This window comes from Bubalus bubalis, chromosome 18 (assembly GCF_019923935.1).
Source record: "Bubalus bubalis isolate 160015118507 breed Murrah chromosome 18, NDDB_SH_1, whole genome shotgun sequence".
Taxonomy (NCBI): domain Eukaryota; kingdom Metazoa; phylum Chordata; class Mammalia; order Artiodactyla; family Bovidae; genus Bubalus; species Bubalus bubalis.
The window spans coordinates 39,952,883-39,977,636 of record NC_059174.1 but is presented as its reverse complement, the minus strand read 5'-3'; the positions used below and the strand labels follow the sequence as shown (position 1 = coordinate 39,977,636).

Below are 24,754 nucleotides of genomic sequence, written 5' to 3'. Positions count from 1 at the left end.
TAGATTCAAGGGATTAGATTTGATAGACAGAGTGCCTGAAGAACTATGGACAGAGGTTCATGATATTGTAGAGGAGGCAGTGATCAAAAGCATCCCCGAGAAAAAGAAATATAAAAAGGCAAAATGGCTGTCTGAGGAGGCCTTACAAATAGCTGAGAAAAGAAAAGAAGCTAAAGGCAAAGGAGAAAAGGAAAGATACCCATCTGAATGCAGAATCCCAAAGAAGAGCATGAAGAGATAAGAAAGCCTTCCTCAGTGATCAATGCAAAGAAATAGAGGAAAACAATAGAATGGAAAAGACTAGAGATCTCTTCAAGAAAATTAGAGATACCAAGGGAACATCATGCAAAGATGGGCACAATAAAGGACAGAAATGGTATGGACCTAACAGAAGCAGAAGAGATTAAGAAGAGGTGGCAAGAATACACAGAACTATACAAAAGATATCTTAATGACCCAGGTAACCATGATGGTGTGATCACTCACCTAGAGCCAGATATCTTGGAATGTGAAGTCAAGTGGGCCTTAGGAAGCATCACTACAAGCAAAGGTAGTGGAGGTGATGGAATTCCAGCTGAGTTATTTCAAATCCTAAAAGATAATGCTGTTAAAGTGCTATACTCAATATGCCAGCAAGTTGGGAAAACTCAACAGTGTCCACAGGACTGGAAAAGATCAGTTTTCATTCCAATTCCAAAGAAAGGCAATGCCAAAGAATGTTCAAACTACCATACAATTGCACTCACTTCACACGCTAGCAAAGTAATGCTCAAAATTCTTCAAGCCAGTACCAAAACTGAGAACTTCCAGATGTTCAAGCTGGATTTAGAAAAGGCAGAGGAACCAGAGATCAAATTACCAACATCTGTTGGGTCATAGGAAAAGCAAGAGAATTCCAGAAAGATATCTATTTCTGCTTCACTGACTACACTAGAGCCTTTGACTGTGTGGATCACAACAAACTGTGGTAAATTCTTAAAGAGATGGAAATACCAGCCCACCTTACCTGCCACCTGAGAAATCTGTATGCAGGTCAAGAAGCAAGTTAGAACCAGACATGGAACAACAGACTGGTTCCAAATCAGGAAAGGAGTATGTCAAGGCTGTATATTGTCACTCTGCTTATTTAACTTTATGCAGAGTATATCATGAGAAATGCTGGGCTAGATGAAGCACAAGCTGGAATCAAGATTGCCGGGAAAAATATCAATAACCTCAGATACGCAGATGACACCACCCTTATGGCAGAAAGAGAAGAACTAAGAGCCTCTTGATGAAAGTGAAAGAGGAGAGTGAAAATGCTGGCTTAAAACTTAACATTCAGAGGGGGCGGGCTCCCGATCCAGTTCCATCCAGTTCTCCCACCGCCCACCCCACTACCCCCCACCCACCATGGGTCCCAGCAGCTCAGAAGGGAAGAGGAGAGGCAGTAGTCAGGCTACTCAGCTTCTGGAAGGTTCTTGGCCTACCGTGGCTCTCAGGCACCCGGCTCTTGCCTGCCCCGCCACCAGGATACCCAAGAGGAAGGTCAGCTCTGCCGAGGGGGTGGTGAAGGAGGAGCCCAAGAGGAGATCTGCGAGATTGTCAGCTAAACTGGGTCCTGCAAAAGTGGAAACCAAAAATGGCGATGGGAAAGGATAAAAATCTTCAGGCAAAACAGTGTAAACAAAAGGGAAGAGAGGAGCAAAGGGAAAACAGGAGGAAACGGCCAACCAAGAGACTAAAGAAGACTTACCTGCAGAAAATGGAGAGACTAAAAATGGTCTCTGGTGTTGCAGAAGAGAAAGAAGCCAAGTTAGATTAATACCACACACCCAGTCCTGTCAGTTCTTGTACAGTTCAGAGGAATATTTTTATCAACTATTTTATAAATGAAAGTTTTTTTAGTAGCTCTAGAAACATTTTGAAAAAGGAAGGAATCCCATCTCATTCCATTTTTTAAGTGTAAATGCTTTTTTTTAAGAGGTGAAGTAATGTGCTATTTGTTTATTTTTGGTACAACAAGAAAATAGTGGGATATTGAATATAGGAGGCTTTGATTGTCTTGGGTGCCAGATTAACATTCCACAATGGGGGGTAGCTTTTATATCCTGTAATACAAATACTAAATGGCAATTTGGAGTCAGTTGTGCATTTAATGTCTTAAACACTTTAAATTATTTCTCTTCCCATATTGTTTTGGTAGAATTATTTCCTACAGGAAACCATTCCTTGATCTTGGCTTTCCTGGTCAGAATTTTGTGCACTCCATTAACATCTTTGGTCATGGTAGTCCAGTTTTCCTATAACTTGGTTAATGTGCTGTGAATGATTGACCGTTTAAGTATGTAGTGTATATGATATCAAATTGTGAATCACTGTGACTTATGATGTAACAGCATATCAATATTTGAGGATATTGATGCTTTCTATCCTGTTAAGGAAAATGTGCTCCAAATTTTAAGCTGGAGTCACTGGAATAACTGTTAAGAATCACAACTTATGTGATTTTTTAGATTTTTGGTATGTATGTGAAGAATTGTATACAAATTGAAATATCTTTGTAGTGATCCTCAAAGCAAGCAATAAAATCTCAATTATGAAAGAATAAGCAGCAACATTCAAAAAATGAAGATCATGGTATCTGGTCTCATCACCCCATGGCAAAGAGATGGGAAAACAATGGAAACAAAGACAGACTTTATTTCCTTCGGCTCCAAAATTACTGCAGATGGTGACTGCAGCCACAAAATTAAAAGATTTTTGTATTGTTTGCTCCTTGGAAGAAAAGCTATGACAAAACTAGACAACTTATTAAAAAGCAGAGAAATTATTTTGATGACAAACATCCATATAGTCAAAACTATGGTTTTTCTAGTAGTCATGTATGGAACTGAGAGTTGGACTATAAAAAAGGTTGAGCGCCGAATAATTGATGATTTTGAACTGTGGTGCTGGAGAAGACTCTTGAGAGTCCCTTGGACTGCAAGGAGATCCAACCAGTCCATCCTAAAGGAGATCAGTCCTGAATATTCATTAGAAGGACTGATGCTGAAGCTCCATACTTTGGCCACCTGATATAAAGATCTGACTCATTAGAAAAGACCCTGATGTTGGGAAAGATTGAAGGCAGGAGGAGAAGGGGATGACAGAGGATGAGATGGTTGGATGGCATCACTGACTCAATGGACATGAGTTTGAGCAGGCTCTGGGAGTTGGTGAAGGACAGGGAAGCCTGGCCAGCTGACAGGACTGAGCAACTGAACAGCAACAACAACAACGGGATTGACTGGTTTGATCTCCTCACAATCCAAGGGACTCTCAAGAGTCTTCTCCAACACCACAGTTCCAAAGCATCAATTCCTCAGCACTCAACCTTCTTTATGGTCCACATCTCATATCTATACATGACTACTGGAAAAACCATAGCTCTGACTACACAGATCATTGTGGGCAAAGTAGTATCTCTGCTTTTTAATATGTTGTCTAGCTTTGTCATAGCTTTTCTTCCAAGGAGCAAGCATCTTTTAATTTCATGGCTGCAGTCACCATCTGCAGTGATTTTGAAGCCCAAGAAAATAAAATCTGTCACAGTTTCCATTGTTTCCCCATCTATTTGCCATGAAGTAATGGGACCAGATGCCATGATCTTAGTTTTTTGAATGTTAAGTTTTCAGCCAGCTTTTTCACTCTCCTTTTTCAACTGCATCAAGAGGCTGTTTAGTTCCTCTTCACCTTCTGCCATAAGGGGGGTGTCATAAGGAGGTAATTAAAGTTAAATGAGGTCATAAGGTGGGGCCCTGATCTGATAGGATTCAGTTCAGGTCAGTTCAGCCACTCAGTCGTGCCCGATTCTTTGCAACCCCATGAATCGCAGCACACCAGGCCTCCCTGTCCACCAACTCCCGGAGTTCACTCAAACTCATGTCCATCGAGTCAGTGATGCCATCCAGTCATCTCATCCTCTGTCGTCCCCTTCTCCTCCTGTCCCCAATCCCTCCCAGCATCAGAGTCTTTTCCAATGAGTCAACTCTTCACATGAGGTGGCCAAAGTACTGGAGTTTCAGCTTTAGCTTCAGTCCTTCCAAAGAACACCCAGGACTGATCTCCTTCAGAATGGGCTGGTTGGATCTCCTTGCAGTCCAAGGGACTCTCAAGAGTCTTCTCCAACACCACGGTTCAAAAGCATCAATTCTTCGGCACTCAGCTTTCTTCACAGTCCAACTCTCATATCCATACATGACTACTGGAAAAACCATAGCCTTACTAGACGGACCTTTGTTGGCAAAGTAATGTCTCTGCTTTTCAACATGCTATCTAGGTTGGTCATAACTTTCCTTCCAAGGAGTAAGTGTCTTTTAATTTCATGGCTGCAGTCACCATCTGCAGTGATTTTGGAGCTCAAAAAAATTAAGTCTGACACTGTTTCCATTGTTTCCCCATCTATTTGCCATGAAGTGATGGGACTGGATGCCATGATCTTAGTTTTCTGAATGTTGAGCTTTAAGCCAACTTTTTCACGCTCCTCTTTCACTTTCATCAAGAGGCTTTTGAGTTCTTCTTCACTTTCTGCCATAAGGGTGGTGTTATCAACATATCTGAGGTTATTGATATTTCTCCTGGCAATCTTGATTCCAGTTTGTGCTTCTCCCAGCCCCGCGTTTCTCATGATGTACTCTGCATATAAGTTAAATAAGCAGGGTGACAATATACAGCCTTGACAAACTCCTTTTCCTATTTGGAACCAGTCTATTGTTCCATGTCCAGTTCTAACTGTTGCTTCCTGACCTGCATATAGGTTTCTCAAGAGGTAGGTCAGGTGGTCTGGTATTTCCACCTCTTTCAGAATTTTCCACAGTTTATTGTGGTCCACACAGTCAGAGGCTTTGGCATAGTCAATAAAGCAGAAATAGATGTTTTTCTGGAACTCTCTTGCTTTTTCAATGACCCAGTGGATGCTGGCAATTTGATCTCTGGTTCCTCTGCCTTTTCTAAAACCAGCTTGACTATCTGGAAGTTCACGGTTCACGTATTGCTGAAACCTGGCTTGGAGAATTTTGAGCATTCCTTTACTAGCGTGTGAGATGAGTGCAATTGTGCAGTAATTTGAGCATTCTTTGGCATTGCCTTTCTTTGGGATTGGAATGAAAACTGATCTTTTCCAGTCCTGTGGCCACTGCTGAGTTTTCCAAATTGCTGGCATATTGAGTGCAGCACTTTCACAGCATCATCTTTCAGGATTTGAAATAGCTCAACTGGAATTCCATCACCTCCACTAGCTTTGTTCGTAGTGATGCTTTCTAAGGCCCATTTGACTTCACATTCCAGGATATCTGGCTCTAGGTGAGTGATCACACCATTGTGATTATCTTGCTCATGAAGATCTTTTTTGTACAGTTCTTCTGTGTATTTTTGCCACTTCTTCTTAATATCTTCTACTTCTGTTAGGTCCATACCATCTCTGTCCTTCATCGAGCTCATCTTTGCATGAAATGTTCCCTTGGTATCTCTAATTTTCTTGAAGAGATGTCTAGTCTTTCCCATTCTGTTGTTTTCCTCTATTTCTTTGCATTGATTGCTGAGGAAGGCTTTCTTATCTCTCCTTGCTATTCTTTGGAACTCTGCATTCAGATTCTGATAGGATTAGTGTCCTGAGAAGAAGAAACACCAGAGAGCTTACTCTCTCTCCCTGCATGTTCACAGAAGAGGTCATATGAGCACACAACCACATGGGCAGCTGCAAGCCAAGGAAAGAGGCCTCAGTATGAAACCTATCCTTGCCATCGCCATGCTCTTGGACCTTCAGTCTCCAGACCATGAGAAATAAATTTCTGTTCTTAGAGCCACTCAGTCTTTGGTATTTGCTATGGCAGCCTGAATAGGCTAATGTGTTCAGATATATTTAGAACAATCTAGATGGCATTAAAAAATATCCTGTGCACTACATGCTAAGAACAAACAAACAAATAAACACCAGGGGTAACTTTTCAGCCACAGTATGTACTGGAGCAAAAGAAAACATTCTGCCATTGAACAAAGTCCCAAACAGACCACAGTTTAAAAAATAAAAAACCAACAAAACCCAAAGCACTATTAAAGTAAAAACTACTTGGGAGAAAAAATTTCCATCCTATGAGCAATTTGAAATAAAAACTTCAGAATCATAATAGTGACTGTACTATAATTTTCTGTAATAAAACATCTATTATAACAGATATGGCAATACAATAAAAGTCCTATTGTTCCAGAAACTGTATTATAACTGAAACAGGATAATTATAGAAATACTTGCGTGAGAATTGCATGTTCAACAGAACCATTGAAAATCATTGTTCTCAGGCTGAAAATAAGTCTTCCGGGTACAGAAGAACTCTTCAGTGAGATCTGAAATGGAAGACAAGGTGGATTTTTTAAAAAAAATCTTTTATAGCAGCATAACCTTCCAAAGCCTCCTCAGGGCCATCTGTAACATGTCTCCAAGGGCCCATCCAGCTCTGAGTTCCACACTTTATTTGGAATACTAAAATCTAATAGTAGATTTGGAAGTAGGGCATCTCTATATTCTTTCAACAAACAGATTTTAGGGTGAATCTCAGTTCTATCAAGTTCATTTTGTAAATCCTAACTTAGAATTTGTAGCTGTTTAGAACAGCTGACCCCTGGAACTTTCTGCAGAAATCTAAACGTATGTTGAAGGCATTGCTGGGACTGCCACTCCCCCTGCTTGTGGTTTACGGAGCACTTTTCCACTCTGTTCCTCGTGTAGTCTTCATAGTAATCCCAGGTTGTTGAGAGTGGGGGATCTCAGCCTGATTTTATAGTTGAGGAAACTGAGAGTACCTGGATGGAAGCAGGGGCAGGGAGATCCGACTGGAGACTTAAAATATTTGCACTGTAAACAGACTCTTTTTACTTAGCTTGTTTATGTATTTGACGTGGCTTTGGGGAAACTGGCAAAAATGACAAAGAATTTGGGGATTTTTTGTTTTATTTTTTGTTTTATTTTTTGTTTTATTTTTTAAATAGAGGGCCTGCAAGTCATCTCTTGTCACCGCTACTGATTTCTAAAATTCCACGCCAGGGAACTTGGTACTTGAGAGGCTGGAGACCTGGAGGAAATTCACAAAGCAATGATGGTGGCTAGGGACTAAGGGAGTGTGCCCCGAGGAAATCATCATCATCATCATGACGATGAGGAGAACACACACTCAACACCATGGCAAATATGCAGAGTGGTGCTAAGTGATGACTAAAGGGACATGATAACCATCTACAAATATTTGAAGGATGTAAACACTAAGGAAGAAGATGAATTAATTATTTAGAAGAACAATGAGGAAGCCCCGGAGGAGCTCATTACCAATCCCAAAGCCACCTCATCCCTCAACAACCTTTTTGGAATTAAGCTGGACTGAACTGAAGACTAAAAGCAGGCAGCTGGATGGCCCCCTGCACACAACAACCTCAACACAAGGCATGGCTGAGAATGGTCTTTTTCTCTCTCTCTTTTAAAAAATCTTTCTTTTTTAATTATCTGGTTGCACTGGGTCTTAGTTGCAGCATGTGGGATCTAGTTCCCTGACCAGGGATAGAAGCCATGCCCCCTGCATTGGAAGTGAGGAGCCTTAGCCATTGGACCACCAGGGAAGTCCCTGAGAAAGGTATTTTTATCATGCTTGCAGGTACCCATGTGCCTACTTGGATAATAATCATCATAGCTGGCATTTGCTGACTACCTGGTATTATGGATTCAATTGTGTCACCCCAAAATATATGTGAAAGTTTTGACCTCTCATACTTATGAATATGACCTTATTCGGAAATAGGGTCTTTGCAGTTGTTATCAAGTTAAGATGATGTCATTAGGGTGAGCCCTTACTCCAGTGAGATGGCAACTCGCTCCAATATTCTTGCCTGGAAAATCCCATGGTCAGAGGAGCCTAGTGGGCTGCAGAGCACTGGGTCACAAAGAGGCAGACACGCCTGAGTGACTGAGCACACACATTACTCCAGTATGACTGGCGCCATATAATAAGAGGGAAATTTGGACACACACAGACACGAGGAGAACATCGTGTGACGAGAAAGGTAGAGATGCAGCTTCAAGCCATGGAATGCCAAGGATTGGTGACCACCATTAGAGGCTAGCTAGAACAGTCGAGGAAGGGTCCTCCCCTACAGGTTTTAGAGGGAACACTGCTTCCCAACTCCTTGGACTTCTTTTTTTACAAAAACATTCACTTTTATGAATAAACATGTTAAGTACACATATAGTCTAAGTAAAGCTTTTCACAATCCATCATATGATCCTCAATCAAAATTCAGATTATAAGAATTCAGAAACATTCTTTTTCTTCTGTTATAATGATCTGAGAATTGTGATTTCTATGGTTTACATATTTAGTAAACAAAGATGTACATTATTGTTAGACAATAAATTTCTCTTTTAAGCCACCCAGTTTGAGGGACTTTGTTATGGGACCCTAGCAAACTAATAGACCTGGTATATGCCAAAAAACGTGCTGAACACTTCACAGGTGAAGGTGAATGCAACCTTGGAGGAAGGACTGGGAGATGAGGAGACTTCCTTTGCCTCCAGGGCTAAAGACTCAGAGGTTCTTAGGAAAGGTGCCGTGGACACAGCATGTACCTCTCCTGACCCAAAACCTTGGCTCAGTGAGAACCTTGGGATAAATGACTGTCTTCAAGGCTAGATCAAGATCCCCAGGAATCCCTAATCACCAGACAGACTATGGTGTCCTTAGTGAAAGTGTTAGTCACTCAATCATGTCTGACGCTTTGTGATCCCATGGACTGTAACCCACCAGGCTCCTCTGTCCCTGGAATTCTCCAGGCAAGAAAACTGGATTGGGCTGCCATTCCCTTCTCCAAGGAATCTTTCCAACCCAGGGATTGAACCCAAGTTCCCTGCATTGCAAGCGGACTCTTTACTGTCTGAGCCACCAGGGACACCCAAGGAGGTAACTTAAAGAACACGATTTAGTTTTCAAAGTGACATCTGGTTTATATGTATGCTGTTATTAAGAGATTGCAGGGGTTTATGTATGTGTGGATCATCCAGCCCTGGGTCTGGGTGGGTTTATCCTGAAAGAGTTGTGTAAGTTTGGAGCTCCTCACTCATCCTCTCAAAAAAGGGGAGGATGGGGTTGCTGGCCTCAGGGGATCCCACCTGAATTTTGACTCTGGCAGGCTCTTTGAACACAACCTAGCATCCTGGGACCATCAGGAAGAGGGTGCACTGTGAAGGCTGGGGTAGAATTGCATTTCTCACCACTCTGGGTATATGAGGCTCATACTGGGGAATTTGGACATTCATTTTCATAATTTATGATGTAATCAAGAATATTCTAGATTCCTACACATTACCTCCTTTGATCTTCTGAACAATTTTATGAGACAGGCACTATTATTACTATTATTGGCCAAATGAGGAAACTGAGGCACATAGAAGTTGAATAACTTTCCCAAGATCATCCAGCCAGACCTTAAGATCATAAGCATTCAGTTCAGTTCAGTTCAGTCGCTCAGTTGTGTCTGACTCTTCGCGACCCCATGAATTGCAGCACGCCAGGCCTCCCTGTCCATCACTAACTCCCGGAGTTCACTCAAACTCATGTCCATTGAGTCGGTGATGCCATCCAGCCATCTCATCCTCTGTCGTCCCCTTCTCCTCCTGCCCCCAATCCCTCTCAGCATCAGAGTCTTTTCCAATGAGTCAACTCTTCGCATGAGGTGGCCAAAGTATTGGAGTTTCAGCTTTAGCATCAGTCCTTCCAAAGAACACCCAGGGCTGATCTCCTTCAGAATGGACTGGTTGGATCTCCTTGCAGTCCAAGGGACTCTCAAGAGTCTTCTCCAATACCACAGTTCAAAAGCATTATGAAAGCACTAAATGGATGCTGGGCCAGTGGAAAGTCACCACACCATGATGGAGACCCCACTGTGCTCCTCATTCATGGAACCCACTTTGCAGGAGGCTCGGCTGCCGTTATAATGTGGGATGGTGTGTTACATTTATGGGCTTTGGTGTGTGCATTTTATGATTTTATTCACATCAGAATGAAGGTTCCAAGTTGCTGATGGGTTGAATGTTTGCAGGACTTCTTATAGCTAATCTTCTCTAGCGGGCCCCACGCTTGAAGTTTCTTTCCCTTCTGGCATTTTCCTCCAACCCTGTCCTTTCCTCCCCATCTCTCCGGGAGTGAGAGGGCCCAGTTCCTTAATGTGCCACCAGAGGGAGCTGGCCTGCGAAGAAATAGGAGAATCTAATCCAGGCCCAAGCCTGGCGACAGCCCAGGAGTTGGGCTATTCTTTTCCTTGGTTAATTTTCATTTTCAGTTTTGGAAAGTCACCCAAACTCATAAAGCTCCTGTTCAGGAACAAATGGAGTTATTTCAGGGGAATTTATCTGTGGCAGGGGAACTCTGGTTAATGCTATAGGCATTTCTCACATTAGGGACATTGTGGAAACAGAAGTAACAAAATAATAAAGAATACAAAGTTTCAGTTAACTAACTTAACATATATAAATTCTGCTGCTGCTGCTAAGTCGCTTCAGTCTGTCCGACTCTGTGCGACCCCAGAGACAGCCCACCAGGCTCCCCCATCCCTGGGATTCTCCAGGCAAGAACACTGGAGTGGGTTGCCATTTCCTTCTCCAATGCGGAAAAGTGAAAAGTGAAAGTGAAGTCGCTCAGTCGTGTCCGACTCTTCGCGACCCCATGGACTGCAGCCCAAATCTACTATAGAGAATAGTATCTGTAGCTAACAATACTGTATTGCACACTGAAGTGTGCTAAGAGGGTAGATCTTATGGTAAGTATTCTTACCACATCCCCACACACAAAAGATAGTAATAATAAAGGAGGTAGAAGGAAACACCCAGAGGTGATGTATATACTTATGGCCTTGATGGTGGTGATGATTTCATGGGTATAAATTCATCCCTAAACTCAACTTTTGTATACATCAAATATGTACAGCTTCTTGTATGTAAATCATACTTCAGTAAAGTGAAATATCTATCTATATAAGTGAAGTCGCTCAGTCGGTCCGACTCTGCAACCCCGTGGACTGTAGCCCGCCCGGCTCCTTCATCCATGGGATTCTCCAGGCAAGAATACTGGAGTGGGTTGCCACACCCAAAGGACTTCCCATTCAGAAAAAAAAATTTTAATTGTCTGGTAGTATGAAAGAGGTCGACTCTCTGCATGCCCACAGCACTCTGGAAGGCAAGCCAGAGGGCCGGTTACAAGCAGGGCTTTGAGCCAGGTGGACCCAAGATGGAGTCTGGACCCTGACACTCCCTACCTTGGTGGCTTTAGGTAGATCACCCTCTCTGAGCCTTGGTGCCTCCCTTCTCCTATCTGTAATATGGCAATGGGAACCAGGCCTACGCTGCAGGATTGAAGGAAATAGCCCATGGAAATAGCCCCAGAAGCCTTTTTCAGCTTTGAGATGGGTCCAGGCCAGCCCTTGTATGTGGGGGTTGGAGGAGATGGGTAGAAGGCTCCTTCACGTGCCACTCTAAAGTATCCCCTGGCCCTTCTCTTACCTGCCTCCCTCACGCCTTTGCAACCTCCCAGGAGGCTCCCCAACCTCAGCTTTTCCCTGGAAGCTGGACCTCCTCTTTCCTTGGAACCCCAGGAGCAAAGGGGCACACGATCTTTTCAAACCCCCAGACCCAGAGGCCGCCGGTGTCTGCACTGCGGCCGGCTGACGTTTGACTTTGCCGGGTACATTCACCGAATATTAACTCAGCCCCTCGCCGAGGCCGCGGTGTTCCCTCCGGAGCCGGGACCCGAGGGGTGGGGGAGTGTCTCGGTCCTGAGTGAAAGGCCAAAGCGAGAGAGGGCCTCCCAGGAGGCCCCCGGGCTTGAGCAAAAACTAAAGGAACTCCGACCTAGTATGGGTGTGAGCGGGTGGACGGTAGGGCTGCGCGCGGCCTCGGGTCCCCAGCGACCCCGCTCCAGACGCCCCATCCTGGCAGGCGCTCGCAGAGCTGAGCCGGGGTCGCGGGCGCAGCAGCGGGAGCGGTGGCGACGCTACCGGTGGGCGGCGCCCCGGAAGGCCCCGCGCGGACGAGCCGGAAGGCGGGGGGGTGGGGCCTGCGCGCGGGGCGGGGAGGCCTGGTGTCTCCGCGCCTGCCGGCCTGTGACCTCGCGGCGCCGCCTCCGCAGGTAAAGGGCCCCGAGCCGCCGCCGGAGCCAAGGGGGCGCCCGGAGCAGCACCAGGGCAGACGGTCTTAGTCCATTTATTTTCCTTATGGAGAAACGGGGGAACGAAGGAATGTGTGTGCTGTCTCCGCCCGCAGGAACTCCTGTGTGTGCGTGCGCGCGCGCGTGTCGCTTCCCGCAGGAACCGGGGTGCGCGTGTGGCGGGTGTTATATCCGCAGGGTGGAGCACTCCTGGCCTTGCCCTCTGGGGAGAGAATTTGGACGCCAGATTAGAGATGATGAGGAAGGGATGTTAGTGATTTAGGGGCGGGGAGATTAGCCTTATGGGGACTGATAGCTTCTTTGTCCTTTTTTTTTGCCCGCACTGTGGGGCATGTGGGATCTTCATTCCCCTACCCAGGATCAAGCCTGTGCCCCCCACATTGGGAGCGGGGAGTCTTAACCTCTGGACCGCCAGGAAAGTCCCTCTTTATCCTTTTTGTTTGTTTGTTTAAAGAAATAGGAATAATTTGAGAGTGTGTTGCTCAAGGGCCAAGAAGGTAGATAAGGTGTGCTCCAGTAGGACCCACTCCCGTACTCTTGCCTGGAAAATCCCATGGGTGGAGGGGCCTGGTGGGCTGCAGTCCATGGGGTCGCGGATAGTCGGACACGACTGAGCGACTTCACTTTCACTTTTCGCTCTCATACATTGGAGAAGGAAATGGCAACCCACTCCAGTGTTCTTGCCTGGAGAATCCCAAGGATGGGGGAGCCTGGTGGGCTGCCATCTATGGGGTCGCACAGAGTTGGACACGACTGAAGCGGCTTAGCAGCAGTAGCAGCAGTAGGACCCTGCTCAGCTCTGGCCTGGATTGCTGCAGAAGGCGGATCCCGTGTGGCTTGTATTTTTGATTTTTCAGGAGAATCAGAAATCTGAGGTGTTTGTGAAATCTCATGATTTTAAAATTCTAGCAACTATTTAATTTAATTTATTTATTTGGCCTCAATTCATATGGGATCCTAGATCCCCCACCAGGGATCCAACCCTCATCTCCTGCACCAGAAAGTGACATCTTAACCACTGGACTGCCAGAAAGTGAAAGTGTCTCAGTGGTGTTTGACTCTTCCCACCCCATGGACTATACAGTCCATGGAATTCTCCAGGCCAGAATACTGGAGTGGGTAGCTGTTCCCTTCTCCAGGGGATCTTCCCAACCCAGGGATCGAACCCAGGGCTCCCACATTGCAGGCAGATTGTTTACCAGCTGAACCACTAGGAAAGCCCGGGACTGCCAGGGAAGTCCCTAATTCATTTTTTAAAAGTCTAATCTGACTTTCGGAGAAGGCAATGGCAACCCACTCCAGTGCTCTTGCCTGGAAAATCCCATGGACGGAGAAGCCTGGTAGGCTGCAGTCCCGTTAGGTCTCGAAGAGTCGGACACGGCTGAGCAACTTCACTTTCACTTTTCACTTTCATGCATTGGAGAAGGAAATGGCAACCCACTCCAGTGTTCTTGCCTGGAGAATCCCAGGGACTGGGGAGCCTGGTGGGCTGCCGTCTATGGGGTCGCACAGAGTCGGACATGACTGAAGCAGCAGCAGCAATCTGATTGTATTTGCTGTTGGGATCCAATGTCTGTACTGGGCCATAGAGAGGTGGAAAGACATAGTTTATAGGAGCCAGAGGGCACACTGAAGCTTTATAATAAAGTCCACCAGAGAAGTAAGAAGTACTGAGGATTGCAGGTGAACAATATCACTGAATCTTAAGAGGCCCTGCTTTTTTAATTTTTAAAAAGCTTTGTGCGTGGAGGTCTGTGTTAGCTCTGCAGCCTTTCTCTCCTCATCTTTCACAATCTGCTCCATCTCAGAAAGCCAGGCTGCAGTCCCAGGGCCAGGCTCATCTCCCTCTCCCCCAGATCTGTGCTATAATCAGCAGACCAGCCTGGGTGCTTGCAAGAAACCAGGGCTTCATGTTGGCATTTGCCTTCCCTGTGGCTGGCAGATGGACTTCCCGTGACCCGAGTCTGTTTCGTGGACAAATCTGATTCTGAAATAGGTGTGATATGGTTGTGGAGGGGAGCACCCTCCCACCCCATTGAGGTCTGTCCCAACAGAGTGCTGCTGCCTCATCCTTCACCCACTTCTCTGCCACTTACTAAGGTAGCTGGAGTGGGAGAAGGAAAAACGGGACTGGCTTCCTTCCTCAATCAGGCAACCCTGGAGAAGTTGGGAGGCTGAGATTTTTAGCAGGGGCTCAGGAGATGGTCGGAAAAGGCAATGGCACCCCACTCCAGTACTCTTGCCTGGAAAATCCCATGGACGGAGGAGCCTGGTAGGCTACAGTCCATGGGATCGCTAAGAGTCAGACACGACTGAGCGACTTCACTTTCACTTTTCACTTTCACTTTTCACTTTCATGCATTGGAGAAGGAAATGGCAACCCACTCCAGTGTTCTTGCCTGGAGACTCCCAGAGACAGAGGAGCCTGTTGGGCTGTTGTCTGTGGGGTCGCACAGAGTCGGACATGCGACTTAGCAATAGCAGCAGCAGGAGATGGTGCTGCAAACTTTTCTTCCACAACAAGAATCTATTGATGCTCCAGCTTCTAAAATGATTCTTACAAAGAAATTAAACCAGCAGTCTCTTGGATAGAGACAGCCACAATGCCACTGGTTACTCATGGTGTGGATCCACTGAACCCAGATGGAGTTGGGCCACTTCTCCTCCCCCCCCACACACCATGACACCTGCTGGCCCACTAGTCATACTCTGGACTTGCACCTTGTGCCGGCTCAACTGGGCTAAGTGGAGGTTAAAAGTGGTGTTTGCACAGTGATGCCTCATTAGTCCTGGTGGGTTTTGACTTAAAGTCATTCAGAACAGATTGGAAGCTGGTTTTGGTTGTTTTTGTTTTGTTTTTAAGAGACCATAGAGGGTGAAGTGGGTATATATCTCCAGCCTCTTGTATATGCCTTTTCTTGCTGTGCAGAAACTGTTTGGAGAATACAGATCTGTAATTCTGCAGAAAACCTGGCATATGGGCAGAATGTGCTGGCCTGGAAACCAGCCTTGCAGATCAGGCATGGCAAGGCTCAGGGTCTTCATGCCTGTGGGAATGCAAGGGGCCTTCCCAGGACCTGAGTTTCATCTCCCTTTTTTCTGCAAAACTGACAGATAAAAAGCTAGATGTAAATCAGAGCTAAGCTAGGTATTTTACAGGGTGATTTTTAGGTTTTTAAAAGGTTTTATCATGAGATTAATTCCTTTGGTTATCTTAATAGGTATCTGAAATTAAACATTTTGTTTGCATAGCTTTACAAGCCCATGGCTATTGGGTAAATCAGGTTACTTCCTCCCTCCTCCCATTTCTAAGTGCAATTCCTTAGCTGTTATAATGCTACAGTGTTATCTTGACATTTGTGCCTGGAAAAATTTTGACTTCTGGAAGGGTGGAAGGGGGCTCTCTTGCAGGTAGGAGGGGGTTGGGGCATGTGCTATGCCTACACGTGGTCACTGCTGGTGAAGAAGGGCCTGGAAGCCAGGAGGCATTTTAGCAGATCCAGGACACCTGGGAGCCAGAGCAAGGACAAGCACACCTGAATTTTCCTCTAGTCCCTTGGGCAGCCCTGCAGGGGCCTCTTGCATTCTGAATTCAAGGACTGAGTAGCAGATATCAGACATCTTAAGTCATTCTGTCATAGAGTCTTGCTGTCCAAAAGTGAGGGCAGAATTTCAGCTGGGGGCTTGTAAATACAGAATCTCGCCCTACCTATATGGGTAGTATTTAACAAGGTCTTCAGTGACTCCTGTGTGCTGGTGGAAAATCACTGATATCAAGAATATCAAAAGGAGGAACTTTCCTGATGGTCCAGTAGTTAAGAGTCTGAGCTCCCAATTCAGGGGGCTATAGGTTCAATCCCTGGTTGGGGATCTAAGATCCCCAATGCCACATAGCATGGGGAAAAAATAAAAAGAATATTAAAAAGAAAAAGAGGGGACATTTTCGGGGCCTGGAGAAGAGAATCCCACTGACCTCCCCTGGGACTACAAAGAAGTTCTGACTGGTGTAGATTCACAAATTTGTTCTAAAGTCTCAGAGTTCTCTCTCAGAATTGGGAGGATAATTTTACATTAGGGTAATTGTGGTTTTTCCTTGGGTTTAAAAACAACTCATATATCTAAAAGATATTGAATAGGTTCTGCTCCAAACTTCCATAATCAAATTCCTTGTAAATGTCTGTGTCTCACAGCCTTGATTGAAAAGGAAAGTGGTGGTGAGAGAGGAAGGTGCCCACCTAAGCCTTGGGTCCAGCCAAAGCTGGAAAAAAAAGCACCGCTCATTGCCGGTTTGATTTTACTTCCTGTCCTCCATGTGGCCCATCAGCGCCAAGGTTCTCCATTCCCACCAACCCTGGGGTAGTTAGTGCCTGCCCTACCTCCACCCTTGCCCCTGCCTGTTTTTTTCCTGCTAGTGTGGCAAACAGTTTCCTGACCCCAGAGAACTTTTCTAAAGGTCATTGTTCCAAAGTCTGTCCATCCATCTGTCATCTGTTCATCCATATGGAATTCTTTGATTTCTTTTATTCTCTGGTCGTTTCATCTTACCATATCATCCTGTCCCTGCCTTTAATATCCCATGAGTAGAACTGGATTGACTCTGAGTGGTTGCTTGTTGAATTCAGCCATTGGTATATGTTAGGAAGAGAGTGTTCATTTAGAACAATCATGTCTGAGAGTCTGCTGTGTTAACAGTCTTGCTCCAGGTGAGACTTTGCATCCATTCTGCTTACACCTTGTAGGAATCCAGCCTGTAGGTGGTTTATCTTCATCTTACAGGTGAGAAACCTGCCACTCTGCTGGGTCATCCCGTGGCTACAAGGCTGTGTGGTTACAGAGTCCGTGCTTCCCCCTTCTCTGGCTTGGCGGAAGCTGAGGTGCCCTGTCACACAGAAGTGGACCCAGCGCTGGGACTTGTGCACTCTGCCCAGCTTTGTGGGTGGGGATTGCCTGGGCTAGCTGAAGGGCCCTGACACAAGAGAGCTCAGAATTGCATCACTCATGATGAACTGGTAGAGCATGTGGGCAGGGTTGTTCCTTAATCTATCATAAATCAGAAGTTAGAGTGCAGAGAAGACCTTTCACCCACTCTGCTGATCCTGTCTGCTTAATAACTGAATGCTGCCCTGCTTTCTGTTTGGCAAAGGATTTGCCACACGACTGGGGCTGCTGTCCATCCTGCACATGGCAGAGATCCTGTTCTCTACCAAAAATGGGGAACCTTCCTTAAAACTTTCGGAAGAGTAACATTTGGGTGGAAAGGCCCTTCACTCATTGCAACTGTCCTTAGGAACGCTTACCCCGAGGTCTGCCGCGATGCCCGTTGCGGTGGAGGACATCATGAGGTTGCTGTGCTCCATCTCCGAGGAGAGGAAGATGAAGGCGGCCGTCAAGCACTCCGGGAGGGGCGCCCTAGTCACTGGGGCCGTGGCCTTCGTTGGTGGCTTGGTGGGCGGTCCACCAGGACTAGCCGTTGGTAAGTGCAGATGCCTCACAGGGACAGTGCAGTTGTTGGGAAAAGGCCTTTGAAACCACAGAAACATCGTAAAAGCCTCTGTCCTGTGTGAGAAGTTTGTCAAGTTGAGGTCACTTCTGTGAAGCGATCTTTGGGCACATAATCAGTCCTGTTACCAACTCCAGCTTCTACGTGAATGCCTCAGAAGTACAGGGCTCTTTCAAAAGGCATCTGTGTCATAAAGGCTGGAGGACACCTTTCTCCCGGAATGTGTCCTAGAGCCAGAGGATTTCAGGGTGTCCCGGGTTTTGGACAGTCGCCCTCCCCCCATCACCGTTAGACATCCAGAGAGGAAGCTGAGATTTGCTGTGCACCTACTGAGGGGTGATGCTGTAGAGCCACAGAACATGAACTCGTTCAGAGTGCTTCCCTAGTCTGAAAGCAAGCAGTCCCACTCAGGGAAAGCAACAAGCTAGCTCCTAGCTGGTCATCATCCCTGCCCCTTCTTTTACCACCTGCTTCTATTTGGGAACTTGTTTCTGGCAGTAAATGAAAGTTTGGCTGATCTTCCCATCATTCTTTGTAGCTAGAATGAAGCTGCTTCCTTTGGATTAGGACCAGAAAGAATTCCTATGTGGTCTGAACTGTGGGTTGGGGGTGTTGTCAAAGAGCTGGCTGCTGTCCAGGCCTGACCTACGGAGGGGCCAGATAAGGTTTCCCTTGGGGGATGTCAGATGGACCCTGCAAAACAGGGCTAGGTCTGCTACCCTGGGCTCAGCAAATATTTACTGAATGCCTCCTTTGTGCTGGGGATACAGGGCCTGAGAAAGTTCACAGGCTGGTGGAAGCCCTTTCTATGTGGCTTGTAGTCTTCACATGAATACAGGCTATAGAGAGATGACTGCTTTTCTTCTGAGGTTGGCTTCTGTGTCCCAGCTCACCGGAAAGGCTTCCTGCTCTCCTCTTCTCTCCTGGAGTAGGATTGACATTTGAGAACATTGTATCAAGCTGAGGCCACACTGAGGAGAAAAAAATCAGCTTGTGGGTGACCCTAGATCTTCCATCTATATATTTCCATTTCCAAACTCTGTGAGTTAGTGAGTCCTGACTTCAGCTTCTTGCCATCCAGGGAGTATTCCCATGGGGGAGGAGACAAGGCCATTGCCATCTTCCTCAGTGACATCCTTTTTTTCTTTGTCCCACCCCATCTGATGTGCTCAGAAAGGGCTAGCTGGGATCATTTATCACATAGCTGTGCCCAGATGCCATTTTGGGAGCACATATTTTGTTCAGATTGAGCAAAAGCTGGTAGAGGACAAGCTGTCGACAAAGGGAACCCTGGGGATTGGCTACTTGCAGCCCCTAGGTCATGGGCAGGAGCATCATTTTACCCAGAAAACAAAAGAATTTTCTCTTATCCAAAGAGTTGGTGATTTCTTGGTCGATATTTCCTGGCGACTTTTTGCATTAAGTGCTGCTCTAAATCAAATATTGATGTTCTCATAAAGGTTTAGTGCAGATGAGTGCAACTCTTGTCAGCGCTAAGCGTTTCACTGGTGTCATGGGGGAAAGTTCACTAAAACTTGTGACTGACCCTCCCTCCCTCCCTGGAATGCTCCTTCCCTTCAGGGTGGGGGGAAGTCTGTCCAGGGCAGTGTTCAGCCTCCAAGACATGAAGCTGGCCAGTCTCCTGCATCTTAGGAGGTGTGTGTGACCAGGTGCTTCCACACTTGCTTTCCTAAAATGTTGCAAGATTTACTTACTGATGGCTGCATCCAGCCTGCAAATGGGTTCTCTCTGGCTCTGGCTGCATTCTTTTGGGTAAACTTTTTATTTTGAAATAATATTAGATTTACAGAGAAGTTACAAAGATAATGCCAAGAATTTCCACGTATATCTCATCCAGTTTCAGTTCTCCTAATGTTCACATCTTATATTAACCACAGCACACTTGTCAAAACTAAGAAACCCACCCTAACATTACTGTTAACTATTCTTCAGGCTATACTTGGATTTTATCAGTTTCTGCGTCCAAGGTCTTTTTCTGCCCCAGGTCTAGCTCAAGACAACACGTTGCACTTAATCCTCATGTCTCCTTCGTCTCTCCAGTTTTATTATTATTTTTTCCACTCTTTATTTTCCCCCATGTAGGCCATTACAGAGTATTGAGTAGAGTTCCCTGTGCTGTAGAGTAGTAGGTTCTTATTAGTTATCTATTTTGTAGAGAGTAGGGTATCTATGTCAATCCCAGTCTTCCAGTTTATCCCTCTCTCTCCTCATCCTCTGGTAACCATGTTTCTTTTCTATTTCCGTAGTAGAAAACCTCTATAACTCTATTTCTGTTTTGTAGATAAGTTCTTTTGTACTTTTTTCTTTAGATTCCACATATAAACGGTATCATATGATACATGTCTTTCTCTTTCTGACTGACTTCACTCAGTACGACAATCCATGTTGCTGCAGATGGCATCGTTTTGTTCGTTCCTATGGCTGAGTAATATTCCATTGTGGTATATATGTACCACATCTTCTTTATCCATCCTTCTGTGATGGGCATTTAGATTGCTTCCATGTCCTGACTATTGTACATAGTGCTGCAGTGAACGTGGCGGGGGCGGCGGGGGTGGCGCATGTATCTTTCCAAATTATGGTTTTCTCCAGGTATATACCCAGGAGTGGGATTGCTGGATCATATGGTAACTCTGTTTTTAGTTTTTTAAGGAACATCCATGCTGTTCTCCATAGTGACTATTTGCACAGCGGTAACTCATATCTCAGTGACGTAAGAGATGCGAGTTCAATCCCTGGGTCGGGAAGATGCCCTGGAGAAGGAAATGACAACCTACTCCAGTATTCTTGCCTGGAAAATCCCACGAACAGAGGAGCCTGGTGGGCTACAGTCCATGGGGTCTCAAAGAATCAGACGTGACTGAGCACAACCCACAGCACATCATGGCTGTACCAGTTTACGTTCCCACCAACAGTGCAGGAGGGGCTCATTTTCTCCACATCCTCTCCAGCATTTATCGTTTGTAGATGTTTTGGTGATGGGCTTTCTGACCGGTGTGCGGTGATCACTCTTTGTAGTTTTGACTTTTCATTTCTCTAATAATTTGTGATACTGAGCATTTTTTCATGTGCTTTTTAACCATCTGTATATCTTCTTTGGATAAATGCCTAGTTGGATCTTCCATCCACTTTTTGTTTGGGTTGTTTGGTGTGTGTTTTTTTTTTTTATAATGAGCTGCATGAGCTGTTGGTATATGTTGGAGACTAATCCCTTGTCAGTTGCTTTCTCCCACTCTGAGGGTGTCCCCTCTTGCTTTCTGCTGCTTTGATACTTTTGAGGAATACTGGTCAGGTATTTTGGAGAATTCCTCTCAGTTTGGGTTTGCCTGATGGCCTTCTCATGAGTAGACTGTGGATCTTTGGGCAGAATACCGTGGCGCTTCTCGTCACACATTCCAGGGACACGTGGCACCCATAGGACCTCCTCGAGATGCTCAACTTGATCACCTGATCAGCTGATCAACTTGATCACCTGATCAGCTGATCAACTTGATCACCGGACTAGTGGCATATCTGTCAGTTTTCTCCATTACAGAGTCACTGTTTGCCCTTTCCTACTCTTCTCTTTTGAAGAAGGTCACCAAGTCCAGCCAGCCTGCATTTTTTCAGTATCTGATCACCAATATTTAAAACTTGTAAGACTTCTAAAAGATACAGACCTGGTATTCCATGTGGCAGCAGTTGGCTGCGGTGGACACTCCTCCTTTAGACACGTACCTAACTCTCCAGGTCACCACAGTCCCGCTCAGCCCACTTCACTCCTTTCAGTTACCTGCCTGGGCCCTGTAGACACTGAAGTTTGAGACCCTTTCCCTAGGACATCTTCCTGGAGCAGGCTTTACCTGACCTGCTTAAATAGAACTTTCTATTGAACTTGGGACTCTTCTGGTCCCAAGATAGCATGCTTTAACTTTGATAATAATAAATTTACATATAAAAGTAATGTTTGTGCCCTTTTGGGGTAGCAGAAAAAGAAATAGTTGAATACATTAAATTTGTTATTTATCATCATGCAACTTTGGAAGGGTTATATGAAAAACATTGCTTCAAGAGAAAATACCTTGTCATCTGTCGCTGTCCCCAGGGTCCTTGAACCATGTGGTTCCACTAGAAATTTCAAAGCTCAGGGCTCAGGCACATGTTAGCCACCCAGTGGAGCAAACTCAGCCTCACCACTGAGATGGTTCTCCCTGAAAATGCATTTGCTTCTCAGCCCTCTCCTTTGAGGTGAGAGAGATTTTTATGGAAGCATGAAAACCTTCAGCCCATGAAGAGGATTTTAGTTAGCATAGCTCTCGAGGCGAGATGCTTCATGTTGCACCGTGAGCGCAGAGCTTAGGAGAGGGCACGTGTGAGTGTCAATTATCTGAGCCAAATGGATCAAAGACCACGTAAACCTTTGCCCTCCACCCTGCTGGTGGGGCAGACTTGAAGCTGAGCCCGTCCTGACCCATTCATGAATGTGCTCGCTCGTCATGACGGTGGACATGCGCTCAGCGAGAACCCATGGCCATCATTTATGAATAAGGCCGACTAATTGAGTCCTTCCTGTTTTCTAGGGGGGGCCGTCGGCGGTCTGTTAGGTGCCTGGATGACGAGTGGACAGTTTAAGCCGGTTCCTCAGATCATAATGGAGCTACCGCCTGCCGAGCAGCAGAAGCTCTTTAACGAAGCCACTGCCATCATCAGGCACCTGGAGTGGATGGACGCCGTGCAGCTGACCATGCTGGTCATGGGCAGCGAGGCCCTGCAGAAGCAGCTGCTGGCGATGCTGGCCAACTACGTCACCAGGGAACTGCGGGCGGAAGTGCAGTACGACGACTAGGCCTCTGCCCTGGGAAGGGGGCCGTTCGGATGATTCCCCCGACTCGTGGGAGGTGACTGGGGAGCTGCAGGAAGCCCACATCATCAGAACGTTACCTGAACTGTAGCAGCACCTCCTGCTGAAGAGGCTGCTGCTGTGCTAGGTCATGCTGTGGAAATTACTGGAGAAGATGCTGTGCTTTATGGCCGTGTGCACCTGTGTGTCCTGACCGCCTTTCAGGGGGAAGCTGGTGAATAGCAAAGCTGTGCCTGCTGCCATGTGATGGCAGTTTTGTGAATCCACGCTGGCTCACACAGGAGCCAGAAGGTCCTCACGTTCAGTCTCTCATCTCATCACAAGAAGATGACGCCTGTCCAGGCACCCATTTCAGGACCGCCCCCCCCCCGTCCCGCCTCTTGGGACTTGGGGGGCTGGCCCCTGCTGGAATCATGTTTGCCTCTTGATTATCCATTCACCACCCAGTGACTTCTGAGTGGCCTCAGGGAGGGGGCATTCGGCCTGCTGAGTGAAGCCAGGAACGCCAGTGGCTCTCAGTCCCTCCCCCACTAGCTGCCAGACTGGCTTCTCACCCTCCCGGGGGCTTACTTTCCCCATCTGAACAGTCACAGTAGTTCTTGTGTTCTGCTTTTTAAGTTAATTATTTTCAGTAAAAGCATTTCTCTTTCTGAAGTGGTAGGATCATAACTTACCTAGACACAGGAAATGTCTCCATCCTAAATTTCCCTAATGCTGTTTTTGCTTTGCTTTCAGAACCACAACTTGACTGTCATCAAATTACAGTAAATGTTTTCTGAATCGTCCTGTTCTCCACCTATTTTGTGTAAAGCGTCTCTAAGAGTCAAAGTCCTATGCTTGGAACACAAAGGAAGAGAACGGATTTGTGGGTTTAAAGAGTGAATGAAAGCTGTGAATTCCTGGGCCCGACACCTGAGCCTCCAGGCTGCTGTGGTTCCCGGGCTGCCAGTGCGTGCACACTGCCCGGGCCTCCCCTGGCATCCGCAGCGTCCCTTGGGTCTCTCCAGGGAGCTGGAAGGAAGCTTCACTGGCCTCCCTGGGGTACAGCAGAAGGCACTCGTGTGGAGCAGAGATAGTGCCCCGCACCTTCTTGTGGGTCAAGAAAACTTCAGGGCAAATTTGAACCTGTGGTGATTAAGGAAGGATCAGGCTTTTATCTCAGAAAAGTTGCTCTCTATCTGGCCTCGTCTAGCACTCATCAGGTGCCCTTTACAGGTCAAATGCCTGCGGTTGATGAGGCCACTTGGTCATTTGCCCTGCTTGGGTTGATGAGGGAGCAGGGCAGGGCCCTTTTAGATGATTCTCCTGACTCATAGACGGTGACTGCGGAGTTTGGGGGGATCCCACCCACTTATTACTTGTGTTGGGTCCTACTTTGCCGGGCTCATCCTACACCAGTGTCCACTGGATCCCTCCCCTGGCCTGCCTGCCTTTACCCCTGGGGAAGCCACTCTGGGGAGATGGCCTGATTCCCAACCAGACAGGTGTCAGATGAAGCAGGCCTTACCGAATGAAGTCACTGGCCTAGCCAGGTCCTGGGTGACTTGTGGTAGACTCTGGGCCCAAGAGGAGTCCAGACCTGAGTCTCATCTCTCCCAGGAGCTGAAAGCACTTTCCTTGCTTTCCTTTCAGGCTCTCCTCACAGGGACTGTGGCTTAGTATTTCTTCATCTTCTTTGACAATTTTTGACTTATTTATTTTGGAAACTTGGAAGATACCAGAAAGTATAAATGGAAAATGAAGGCATCCTCCTATGCTGACTGCTGCTCCGGCCCCTTTCCAGATGCAGCCACTGTACCAATTTCTTCTGTATTCCTGTTTTTAGATAGTCTTGTTTGTCAGTGTTTATTGCTGAAAACAGAAAAGTACAATGAAATAAAAACCATTAAATTATCACCACCCCAATAAAACCTACTGTGAACACATTTGGCATACTTTGTGCAAACTTTTTAATGGTATGTATCTTTCTAACTTATTTGCATCTTTACTGTTTAGACCCTTTGAACACTTTTACCAATTAACATTAAATAACACTTGTGATGTAATTTGAACTCCCTTGTGAACATATGTAATGGTTTTATAATATTCCTTTGCACTAAACCATATACCGGCTATAGTGTCTTTTATAGGTCTTTACTATTATAGTGCTAACATTTTTATGAACACTGTTGTGTT

At 46.1% G+C, this 24,754-nt stretch overlaps 1 protein-coding gene across 2 annotated transcripts; it reads left to right on the top strand.

Annotated features, from left to right (window-relative positions):
- Positions 1-12,036: 12,036 nt before the first annotated feature.
- On the top strand, positions 12,037-24,504 carry C18H19orf12 (chromosome 18 C19orf12 homolog). 2 transcript variants are annotated; one of them, XM_006060424.4, is made up of 3 exons: positions 12,037-12,179; positions 17,506-17,691; positions 22,299-24,504. In XM_006060424.4, the coding sequence occupies exons 2-3, from the start codon at positions 17,532-17,534 to the stop codon at positions 22,562-22,564; spliced, it is 426 nt and encodes a 141-aa protein (XP_006060486.3). In that variant the 5' UTR covers positions 12,037-12,179; positions 17,506-17,531; the 3' UTR covers positions 22,565-24,504. The 2 variants fall into 2 exon arrangements, with proteins under 2 accessions (XP_006060486.3, XP_006060487.3); XM_006060425.4 differs by lacking the exon at positions 17,506-17,691 and having other exon boundaries at positions 12,101-12,179.
- Positions 24,505-24,754: the final 250 nt, after the last annotated feature.